Source organism: Nothobranchius furzeri, chromosome 5 (assembly GCF_043380555.1).
Source record: "Nothobranchius furzeri strain GRZ-AD chromosome 5, NfurGRZ-RIMD1, whole genome shotgun sequence".
NCBI lineage: Eukaryota > Metazoa > Chordata > Actinopteri > Cyprinodontiformes > Nothobranchiidae > Nothobranchius > Nothobranchius furzeri.
The window spans coordinates 17669366-17681534 of NC_091745.1; the positions used below are offsets into that span (position 1 = coordinate 17669366).

Here is a 12169-nt window from a genome sequence, read left to right on the forward strand (position 1 = left end):
AGCCCAAGGCGCTGAACATGGTACAGTAGAAGTACAAATATAGTGAATAAATCAAAAATAAAAGCAATTCAAAAATAAAAGCAATTCAAATTGCAAAATACAAATTACAAAAAAAGGTGAAACATTCTAGTACAGGACAGATGGGTAAAACAAGGGATAGAGTGAACCAATGAAAACTGTGAAAGAAATTCAACATAAAAGAGGGCCGATTCAAACATGTTCAGGAACAAGACCACCATCTTCGTTGTTTGAGAAAATGAGTGTCGCAATGTGTGACATACGTTGCTCAGTGCTGATTGGCTCGGTTAGAATTCTCAGGGGGAGGGGTTATTTGAATGGGAGAGTTACCATACTCTCTCTGTGCAGAATTAAACAGAGCAGTCTGGCAAGCCAGATTACAAGTAAGCTAGGTTTTGAACGCAAACGTGGTCACATAACACTCACCCCTCCTTTCTGGTATCTTTCCTGAGATGCTTCTGCTGGAACCGGAAACCCACATTACCAGAGGGAACCAGATAATGCTAAACACCAGTCACTATTGTAGGCCCATATGTTTTTTGTTGTCCATGACTTCAAATAGTGCTTTTCTTTTTGAGACCCTGGTAGTTTGTCCTAAAGTTGAAGTGGTAGCAGCTGGCTGTTTCTCCTTCTATGGTATTATTGAGCAGAGAACCTCTCACACCAGTGGTGTTCTGTTGCTACATGTCAGCGTGTGTAATGAATGGAGGACCCAGGGAAGTGCGGCGGTTTGGCGAGACCTACAGAACGGTTCAATACTTGCTTACAGTCCAAAACGTGCTACTGGCAGAGGTTTTAGACAAATGCAGGAGAACCACTTTTTGAAAATTTTAATGAATTTTTTTTCATTTCCACAACATATTTATAGCTATACGGTGTTAAAGCTTTGTTAAGAGGCATGATTTCCAAATTTAATATAGTAATAATTTTTACATTTTTAATCTGAGCATTTTGAATCTCTGGTTTTATCTTTTCTTATTTATTCCTATTTTTTGCTCCTGTAATGAAAGTGACTGCAGCTGTGACACCAAACTTTCCCCACTGAGGAACAATAAAGGGATTTTCTATTCTATTCTTCTACCTGTAGTCTTTCCAGTTCCTGTTTGACTGTAGGTTAAATCCTTTTTCACAGGCCAACCACAAAATTAACAAAATAATAACCCCCTTCAATGAAAATGCAATATTTCTTCTGTTAACTTTCATGCTTTGGAGCAGAAAATGTGCATAAAACCACAATACTTTAAGCTCAGTTTGCTCCAGTCTACTAAGAGGCTCATCTGTTCCTCTGGGGTGAGGCTTTGAGCTGAGGAAGGTGTTCATCAGTGAGACTTCTGTGTTGTTTAGTTCATCTTCACAGTCAGCAGTTGCTCACATATGTGCTGTTGAACATGGGGAGCATTGGAGCAGCATGAGCACGGAGTTGGGTCAGTGTGTTGGGGAGGAAAGATAAAAACTGCAGCATGCACACAGTCAGACTCAGAGTTGAGGGTGTCGCTAAACTGGAGTTCAGTCGGCTCTGTCTGGAGGTTGGTTGGTGCGTTTTCTACGTCAGCCACCAACAGATTACTGAGTTGCTTGAATCTTGATTTCTGGGCTTCAAAGTAGGCAAATCTCTGGGTAAAGTCGGCGCTGAAAAGGAGCGTTTTCAGTTTGTAGGAGACTGAGGAGGGAATGGCTAAAGACAGCAAGACTGATAGCACAGACACTAATGACTGTTAACAGAAAGGAGGGGACACATCGAGTGATGCGCTAACAACACAAAGCACTATGGGATTTGTAGTTTTTGTGGCAAATGCACTGGTGGGCCAGTGTTAATATATTTTTTATATGATTTCATGGGCCAAATATAAATAGAGCCAGATTTGGACAGAGGGCCTGAGTTTGACACCTTTGCTTTACAAGGTTAATGAAACGTCACTCAGACCCCCATTTCTGTGACCAGAATACTGCACTTGCAACTTCAGAGTGCCGGTCTGCTACTTGTTGGACTAAGTAAAGTGGAGCTGACATGCCTGGTGCTGGAGTCTCTTTCCAGCACATTTCCTGCATGTTTTAGATCACGAACACAGCTGGTTTGTTTAATTTACTGATGAATCACTCCTGTAGACACCAAAGACGGCTGGGGATACATTTCAGCTGTTAGATGAAGCTGTTAAAAAGATGAACGCACAAGCCAAATCTATTTTTTATGATGAGTGGATTTCATATAGGCGGAAAATTAAAATGAACCAAACTAAAAGAGTGGAGATGCTGACATAATAGCAGTTATAAATGATCTAATAAAGACAAACAGGAAGAAAGCTCTCACTTTCAATAACGAGAAACTCTTTTACTCTGCTGCACGCTGCGGCTGCACACTCTACATGAAGTAAACCTTTGTGAATGTGTGTTTGCACTCAGTAATGAAAACAGACTTGTTCAACTTGTGTTTACAAATCGGAAGCTGGAACATTTAGGATGCAACGTGTTCCTGGAGGACTTCATAACCAACAGACCAGACTTCTGTGTGAGTTAGTTTTACTTGTGAAGGTGAAAGATTATTATCCGTGTGTCGCTATTAGAGGTGCTGAAAAAAATCGATTCAAGTCTGAATCGGGATTCTTATTTATAAAGATTCAGAATCGATTCACAAAGGTTCAGAATTGATTGCAAGAACTCAAATATTTGGCATGTTACAGGTCTGAGATGCACTTTTGTGATCTTTGTTAGGAGAGTCAGTACTCCGATTACTTTTGTGCTCCCATAAATTGAGATGATTTATGTTTGAATCTGCTGATAAGAGGGCACTTGGATGTCATTTTTTACATACTCAGAAATTTGAGATATTCTCATATTTATTTTCTAAGTTGATAAATGAGTACTCAGGATTACTCATGTAACTTGTTTCTACACATACTTGAAAAGTATTTGACCGTAGTACTTTCAAAGCTACTGTTAGGTAACTACAGATGTGTTATATTTTACAAGGTAAGCAAAAATAAATGTTGCCTTTTTGTCAAAAGATTGTTTCTGTTTACAGTTTTAGAATCACTTTATTTTACATTGTAAATTAGCATTTTTGGAGCATGACCAGTTTAAAGTCTAATAAAAATGTCCCATAGCTTTAACTAACTTGTACAACAAAGTAGTTCATCCTGGAGCCGACACTCTTTGTTAATACTGATTGTGAATCGATTTAAATCGAGAATCGAGAATCGATTCTTAATCAAATCTGCACCCCAAGAATCGGAATCGAATCAAATCGTGAGTTGCTCTAAGATTCACATCCCTAGTCACTATCTCCTAAAGCAACTCCTAGGGAGAATCTACTTGGATGCAACATTTGTCTCCCAAAGCAAATGTTATGTAAGAACCAAAGATAAAGCTGGAGAGACAAAAGTAAAATCAGGAGGCAGATGGACACAGAGGGAGCTGGACAGACTAAAGTGAAACCTGAGTGAAAGTCCCAGAGAACAAATTGGGATCAAAGCAGGGATTTCAGTCTCTGCCAGATTTAGTGAGAATTATCTCAAAGAAATCAGAAAAAAAAAACAAAAAGCAGCTTTCTGGGTTTACTATGTGAAACTAAATCTCCCACAACAGTAACTGCATTTCAAAGAGGAATCTTTACCTTTACAAATCCGGGTGCATTATTTATTAAGTCCTTCTATTTAATGCAAGTCTGTTGTCACTCAGGATTCCTCCTTTCTAATATACGGCATTTTACCATACAGTTGTTCTTGTTATTTATTTTGATTGAAAAAATAAACTGGAGGAAACTGATTTGTTTGGATTCAGTCTGCAGAAGGATGAAGCATAAAGATCTTCCTTAACTCTACAGACAGTGAAGTAATGGTATAAAACAACTCCAAACAGGTCCAGAACCAGTATCCAGTCTATAACCAGTCAAAATCCCATCCAACACACGTGCGCACAGCTCACCTAAAGCTAATCCTAAACGTTGTCTAAAAACAATCTATTCTACTGCAAAAATCAACAATAATCCAGACCAAAGGTATTAACGTCCATTCTTCAGCAAGTCTGTATAGCTGGTCCAAAAGCAGTCTCTTACATCCACAAGAAGTCTGAAGTCATTTTGAAATGTAGCTCAGAACCAGTCTAGAATATAAGGTGTTGAACACTAGTTTCATCAATACATTTGCAGTGGTCTCTAGTAAGAATGAAAGCCTTGTAAGTCGTACTCAGGGGGGAATGTTCAGAATCAGGAAGTACATGTCAGCCAGAGGAGAAAGTAGCCTCAGACGACGGGATTTGGATTCTTATTTCCTGGTATTTAGACACCTCTTCTCTGATTGGATAATAGCAAAACAACTCTACCACTGACTCCGTTTGCTCTGCAACACTGATGTTTAACTCCACAAATAACACAAGCCTGAAGGAATTCCGCTGTGTGGTGGAGTTGCTAAAGCTAACAGTTAGCTTCTGCTAGCCGAGGCATTAGCTGCTGATTCCTGGACGTTAAACCAACAACAGCCTTTCCCACAGTGAGCCAAGATGGTTGAGTACATGAATGTTAAGTGACAGTGTGACGTAGATCTGTCAGGATTTTTAAATCCTAGAGTTTCACAGTCTATCTTCTATTAGAAGCTAATGCAGATGATAGGTGTAGAAGACTATTTTCATGTTCAGCCAAAACAGAGCGACCGATTATATTCAGAAAAAATAGTTAAAAAATGTTTTTTTAGTGTTCCACACCTTTAAGGCAAAGTCCCAACACACACACACACACACACACACACACACACACACACACACACACACACACACACACACACACACACACACACACACACACACACACACACACACACACAACTAAAATCTAAAATCTGTCTATGTCTAAAACTAAGCTAAAACTCAAACCAAACCAATACCAGCTCAAGAACCTAGTCAAAAACCAAGTCCCAACCAGACTAACTTGTCAAGAAGCAGGTCCAAAATTCCAAAAGTGTTTAGTAAAATTTTACAGCAGTCCGAAACTAATGATGCACCGATTCTGGTTTTGAGGGCTAATACCTATTTCCTATTATTGTTGCTCCTGCTCATCACCATCCTTCATTTGTAGAGCTCCTTATAGGCAAGAGGCACGCCACCAAAGTGCTGCTCAGTAATAAATTAAAAACAACACTTAAAAGTATAATAAAATCATGTAAAAGATCAACAACCCCCAACCCACAGAGTTAAAAGCCAAACCATAAAAGTGGGTCTTCAGCCTCTTTTTAAAATCTGCTTCTGAAGGAGAGAGCCAAACAGATTCCTTATCTGTTGATACAGGTTTATCTATTTCTGTCTATGTGTGTGGGTCGGTAACAAGATGGCGCCTGTGCTTGGAAGTGTCGCTGTTACCGGCCTTTTTCAAACTTTCCCCCTTTCCGCTTTGCTTCTGTCTGCAATTTTCTTTGATAGCGTCCCGATTTCCATCTCCTATGATTGCCAAACTCTTTTGTCCTTCCGTTTGTCTGTGATCGCCCAAGATGCGCCGAGGATTCATCTGCCTATTTGTTTGCACTGGCCCGGAGCCAAACGGTGATTACTACCCAAACGCCTCCAGCGATGTGTATCCAACTCCGGAAACCGTTGGGAGGAAAAGGGATAAATGAACAGGAATCCAGGCAAGAATAAGAGTTCTCTTAAAGAGTGGTTTATCTGGTAAACATCAGCGTGATCTTTTAGCTTCTTGTCTTTTGTTTGGAGATCTGAGCACCACTTCCGCATTCCCGCCAGGCCGCGATGCGGCGCAATTTTTCCGTCCAAGTTTCCAGAGGCCTGTTTATGCCCATTCTTCAGTGGTTTCTCCTCTTGTTCCCTCCATGAGTAGTTTTTAGAAACATAGTGGAACAAATCTGACTAATTTATGTCCACTAACTCCAGCTGTTTCTGTAGTTTCTGATTCCTCCATATCACTCAGCATGGCTCTATTAAATACCTGGTCTGTTAACAATCAGTTCTACCTGCTTAACCCTTTCAGGCTCAAAATAAGTTTTGATAAAAGGACGAACAACTAAGTCCTTCAGGGGAACTTCTGAGTTAAAAAATGCTCATCAAATACGTGTGTGGAGTAACCAGGTATGTAAGTCTTAACGTTGTAAATCTGCAACGCCTGCCTCCAGAGGGTTAATGATCTTCTTCTCTCTAAAAACCAGGATTTCCTGTTTCTGACTGAAGTTTGGCAGCAAACATCTGATTATTCTGGTCTGATTGAACTCTGCCTTTGTGGTTATTCTTTTCTTAGCCAGCCCTGGATTTCTGGTTGTGGTGGAGGCCTAGCTGTTGTTTTTAGAGACCAGCTTCTATGTAGCTCTACCTAGGGCTGCTCAATTAATCGAATTTTAATCACGATTACGATCTGAGTTTTGAACGATTATAAAAAACAAAACAAGCCGATTATTTGCTCCTCCCACTTGCGCTGCCCTGAGTTGCAAATGAAGCGCTCCTCCACAGTGTTGCCAACTTAGCGACTTTGACGCTATTTCTAACAGCTTCTCAGACCCCCTTCTTGACTTTTTAAATCTTAAAAGTACCTAGCAAACACCTCAGAAACATCTCTGGTAACCCGTAGCTACTTTCTGGATGACTGTCGTCGACATTTCCTGCAGGTTAGCTAAACACTCCGCCTGCGCTCCGGACCGTTCTTCAGGACATTAGGAAAGGGAATCATGTAGTGATGCCAGTTGCTAAAGAAACGGCTCTCGGAGCCGCTAAAAACAGCTAAATGTGTGCGTGCGGCGTGCTAAACACACGTGCAGCTTGCCCCTGATTGCTGTGAGACCGGGTTGGGGTGTGGGGGGTGCAGCTGTGGTTGGGACAATTATTACATTAACTGATGGACTTGTAAATAAATAGTGTATAAATAAGGTAGAAATAACTTCCTCACGCTGATAAATGATAACTAATCTCTCTGAGGACACGGTGCTAGTGCACTCTCCTACAGCACCTAGACACGACTCAATGTTATGCAACATTTTGTGAACATCAATTTATTTGCATTTATTTGTTATGAATGCCACTGTATAATTCTTGCTGTCAGTATATGCAAGATATTGGTATTTGGGTCTGTACTGGTTAGACTTAAATGAGTTAAACCAAGGTCTATAGCCCTTGGGTCATAGACTATGAGCTATAAGTATATTGGTCTTTTTATACTGGGAATCAGGAGTTATTTTAGTGATCATCTTGTTTCTTATTTATTTTTGTCCCGATTGTGCCCTGAGCAATTTTATGACTGAATAAAAACAAATAAAATCAACATAAATAGAAAAATCGTCCTAAATAATCGTGATCTCAATTTTAGTCACCATAATCGTGATTATTATTTTTGCTATAATCGAGCAGCCCTAGCTCTACCAGGGTTTCCCTTACATAGGCGTGCTGAAATCCCATCGCCAGGCCTACAAGATCCCAAGTTTTTTTTTTCTTTTTTTTTTGGGCGCTGTTTCCCGAAGAAGCAGCGGGAACTACTATGTTGTCGCTTGTGATCACAGCCGGTGGCAGCAAGGAGGAGCAGGCAGGGCAAGGTGAAGTTACAGCATAAGTTACTGAGTTTAAAATTTGAAAGGTAGCAGTGGATATAATGCTTTGTGGTTTACATGTTTCAATAGCATTAAGATAAACGAGTGTTGAGTATCTTGACAGGGTTTCCTCCAGTGCTTATTAGACCAGGTATTCCTCCCCCCACCAGGCTAAGCATCACTTATTCATGTAAAATTTATTTTTTCAGGTCTGACTTTAACCGCATCTAATACTGTATTACGACGTGAGCGCAACAGCAACAACTTAAGATCGATGTGTGAGCAGCCTGAGAGGTCGGGTGTTTTAATCTAAACCCTTAAAACCTCCAGCAGGCTACGCTGCACTATTGACGTGTTAGCGCGTGGCGCTAACAACTTAGCGACGTGACATGTCTCGGAGAAAGCGTAAAAACACGTTGGACGCTTCTTCTGAAGCGGGAAAATAACACTTCTTCTTAAGCAGAGCAGGATGTCGCCTCGGCTCGAATCTTGGCCGAGCCGGACTGAGCTCGATAACATTGACCCAGCACAGCCACTGGGTCGTTGGAGCTGCCCCGTGACTGCCTGATGGAAAACCAGCGGGTTTCATCAGACTCATAGTTTGTTTTTGCTGGGGACCCCTGTATTTTACTGCTCCCTCCTGCGGTCTTCCCCATTAAAATTTAAAATGATTCTGTAAATTCCGTGTATCAATAGAAACAATCTCTGCCTCTGCCAGCTGCAATAAATGTAGTTTCCAAATAATAAATAAGAGGTGCATTCATCTGTGTATCTCCTTTGATCCGCATAAGTGATATTCTCAGCACCAGAACAGTGAAGCAAAGAAACTGATTCCTGAGTTTGTTAGTAATTTTATTTATTAGGTGCATCTGACCTGTTCTATTTTTCTCTGAAATGAGATCAAATCAGTGCTTCTATGGGTTGGCTCCTCCCTGCACTAGAAATTTTTACTTTATTTCGAGACGTGTCATAATTTCTCCCCAAGCCCCCTAAACTGTTTCGGTTAATCGACTGATTCAGGGGGAACTCACTGAGATTCATTTACTCTATCTACTCTACCTAACCCTAACCCTGCTCACCATCTGGTTAGTTCTTGATTTCTTTTAAAAAACTGAGTCTCGACCCCTCTCTCCATAGCAGCTTCAGACTAATCTCTAAACCTCTGTTCATCTCCAAGATCTTGGAAAAGGTTGTGGCTAAACAACTCACAACTTGGTGTTATCTACACCTTCATCTCCTCACCCTTAAACTACTGCAACTCGCTTTTCACTTGCCTGAGCAAAACCTCCCTGAACCGTCTACAGGTGGTTCAGAACGCCTGTGTTCGGCTTCTGACCAAATCGTCAAAGTACACCCACTTCACCCCGCTTCTCCTCCAGCTTTACTGGCTGCCAGTCAGCTTCAGGGTTCATTTCAAGATCCTGGTTTTGGTTTTTTAAGACTGGAGAACAACCACAGTAATGGACACACCAGCATAAATTTATAAAAAAAACTGCATCACAGGCTCCTCAGTTCCCACATGACTGAAAAATAAAAAACCAGATCTAACAACAGTACAAATAACAGTCTAACCTGGTCTAAAACATTAGAATCATGTCCAAAACTTGACTTAAACAGAAGTCTGGTCAACCAACATTTAGAACCAAAGAAGATAAAACCCAGAGTGAATGTCAACAATAAGAGCCAAGAGGATAAAACGGGTAAAACCAAACCATTAAAATACAATCATGGAAGGATCAATCACCAATTACAAATCATCCTCAAACCTCGATTTCTTCCTTTTCTGATTATGTTTAAAGCCCAGCAGCAAGGTGGGTACACCTGGTTTAACCTGCAGAATGTTTGCTGTATTAAAAGGTAAAGGTATTAAATTTGTTTTGGATTACTTCAATAACTTCGACGTTGTAGTGGCCGACATTCAACAATTTGGGGTTGCTGTGGCAAATGCAGAACAGACGGCTCAAGACCGCCATCAATGGAAACAACTGGTTTACCTGGTAGACTCAACACACTGGACCAGTGTGGCAGAAAATCTCACATCAAACATGCTGATTTTACCTAAAACATCTGTTTTTGCCTGTTGTTCCGTGATGCAGCAGCAGCAGCAGCTTTGTTCTGTGCTGTGATCCTCAGACATGAGGTGGATTTATTTATTTATTTTGTCATTGCATCAAAAATGACATTTTTAAGAGATTTCGGCCTATCCACGCTGGTCTCCGTGGTGGACACGCACCGGAACAACAGCTTCAGCCGCCCAGCAGCATCCTCACGCGGATCCCCTCAGGGACTCTTCCCCACTCAAAACACGCGTGCAAAAGGGTGATAAAAGCAGCACACATCATCCAGACCCACCGCCTGCAGCTTGTGTCGGAGGGCCGCCTTTCCGTACAGCGGCGGCGGAGGCTCGTCCTTCTTCTGCAGCCCCCTCCGCGGGTCCTCCTCGGCTTTGTTGAGCCCCCTGGTCCGGTCCTCCCGCTTCTCCCGGCTCCTGGCGCCCCCGTCCCCGCCGGTAGAGTCCAGGCTGCTGAAGTTCCACACAATGAGAGTCTGGAGCAATAGAACGGCCACCGCAGAGAGCAGCAGGGCAGAGCGGGAGCGGCGGGCCAGCCTGCGGGCGCACGGGTTACAGTTCATCTCCCCCCGGTTCACGCTGACTGGCAGCACCGTCCGCTAAACACAGACAGCGGGATGCGAATGCCCCCCTCCACGGCCTGAGAGGGGCTACAAGCGGTAGGAGGGAGTTTGGCACAGATTCGGAATGAGGAGAGATGTTTGGAGGCGCAGAGGCCCCCATGTGGCTGTTTACAGCAGACAGCTGAGGAAAACACAACTTCTGCGAGTTCCTACAGAAGACCTGCGTCAGTCCGGGTCCACACACACACACACACACACACACACACACACACACACACACACACACACACACACACACACACACACACACACACACACACACACACACACACACACACACTTATTCATTTAAACATTTTATCAATAACCCATTTAAACAAAGATCAGATTGAAATCCGTGTTTTAGTGTTACCGCTTCTGCCTTCGGTCTAATAATAGCCACATGGAAGCAGTGAAACTAGTTTAATCTGACCATGACAGTTCATCTTGACTCATGCTGGTGAGAATCTGACTGCACATTTGTTTCTGGTGTAGGCTATCTCCACACAAGCATCACACATGTGTGAAAAAAAGACATTTATGTTTTCTATTAAAAAATCTGTACCGTGGATGCTCATATGCGTCACTTCCGCCCCCGTGTGTTCAAACAAACAAATGCCTAAACACATTCAGCTTTGAAGGGCCAGAATCAGATGCTGCAAACAACTCATGTTTTGTATTTCGTTGCATGAATTATTTAAAAACAAAAATTTAAATCATTCAATGAAAAAGTCAGAAATCAAGTCTGTTAAAATAATTAGTAAATATCAAATATTTTCTTTGGTGATTTTTTAATGTTGATCTGTGTTTATTCTTATTTCTTGTATCAAGATAGAGTCAGGGCATTTCATGGCCTTCTCTGTGCTCCGTATGAACGTTAACATTAAAATAAGTACATAATGTGAATAAACCGAGCAACCCAGTCTGCTTTAAAACATGTCTGTACAAACATGCCCTAAAAGTCCTGGACCATAAACCAATGAAGTGGCACCACTGTAAAATACAGGAGAAGCACAACCTCCTAAGTTTTGATAACTTCATAAACTTCTCTATTATAAAACTGAACTTCAAATGTTTGAATGGCCTTGTCCCAGAGCTGGTGAGCAGACTGTAAAAGTCAACAGCACAGGAGCAGCAACCAGTGGACCAGTCAACGGAGACTGCAAAACACAAAACATCATTTTATCAGTCCTCATTCTCATTTAGAGGACCTCAGATTTAGACCATCAACAATAAAGCTGTTAACACATTTTACAACTTCTAACTCTCAAGTGAAAAAAAAAATGAAACTGATGTTCCTTATCAGCCAAACTAATTTATTTACATAGATTTTGTATGTGTGTGTGTGTGTGTGTGTGTGTGTGTGTGTGTGTGTGTGTGTGTGTGTGTGTGTGTGTGTGTGTGTGTGTGTGTGTGTGTGTGGTGTTAAATGTTATAAATGCTGTCATTCGATTGTCTCTGAAAGTCTAACCAAGGACTAGGTTTGCAAATTAACCTCTGGCTAGAAAACCTCAGTACAAAACAACGGTTATGTATACATATATATATATATATATATATATATATATATATATATATATCGATATATATTCGGGGGCAGCAGTAGCTCAGATGGTAGAGCGGGTTGCCTCATGATCGGAGGGTCATGGGTTCGATTCCAGCTCCCGCCAGGGGTATCCTGCTGTTGAGTCCTTGGGCAAGACACTTCACCCAACTTGCCTGTGTTAGTGGTGGTCAGAGGGGCCTCGCCTCTGTCAGACCTCCCCAGGGCAGCTGTGGCTACAAGTAGCTTACCATCACTAGCGATGTGAGAGTGTGTGAAAGCGTCTTTGGGTGTCTAGAAAAGCGCTATATAAGTTCTATGCATTATTAAATTCACCTCCATGAAGACAAACTCCATTGATGTTGAACATTCAATTTGTAAACTAAATATTTTGCTCCAAATTTAATTATTTGTTAATAAATATTTA

The 12169-nt window shown here is 41.6% G+C and overlaps 1 protein-coding gene across 1 annotated transcript in view; it reads right to left on the minus strand.

The window, feature by feature from the left end:
- LOC107396390 (xylosyltransferase 1) overlaps positions 1–10300 on the minus strand; it is a 45154-nt gene extending 34854 nt beyond the window's left edge. Inside the window, exon 1 of the mRNA XM_054734550.2 lies at positions 9879–10300. Within this exon, the coding sequence (XP_054590525.2) occupies positions 9879–10160 (282 nt within the window). The 5' untranslated portion in view covers positions 10161–10300. The remainder of the gene's footprint in view (positions 1–9878) is intronic.
- Positions 10301–12169: the final 1869 nt, after the last annotated feature.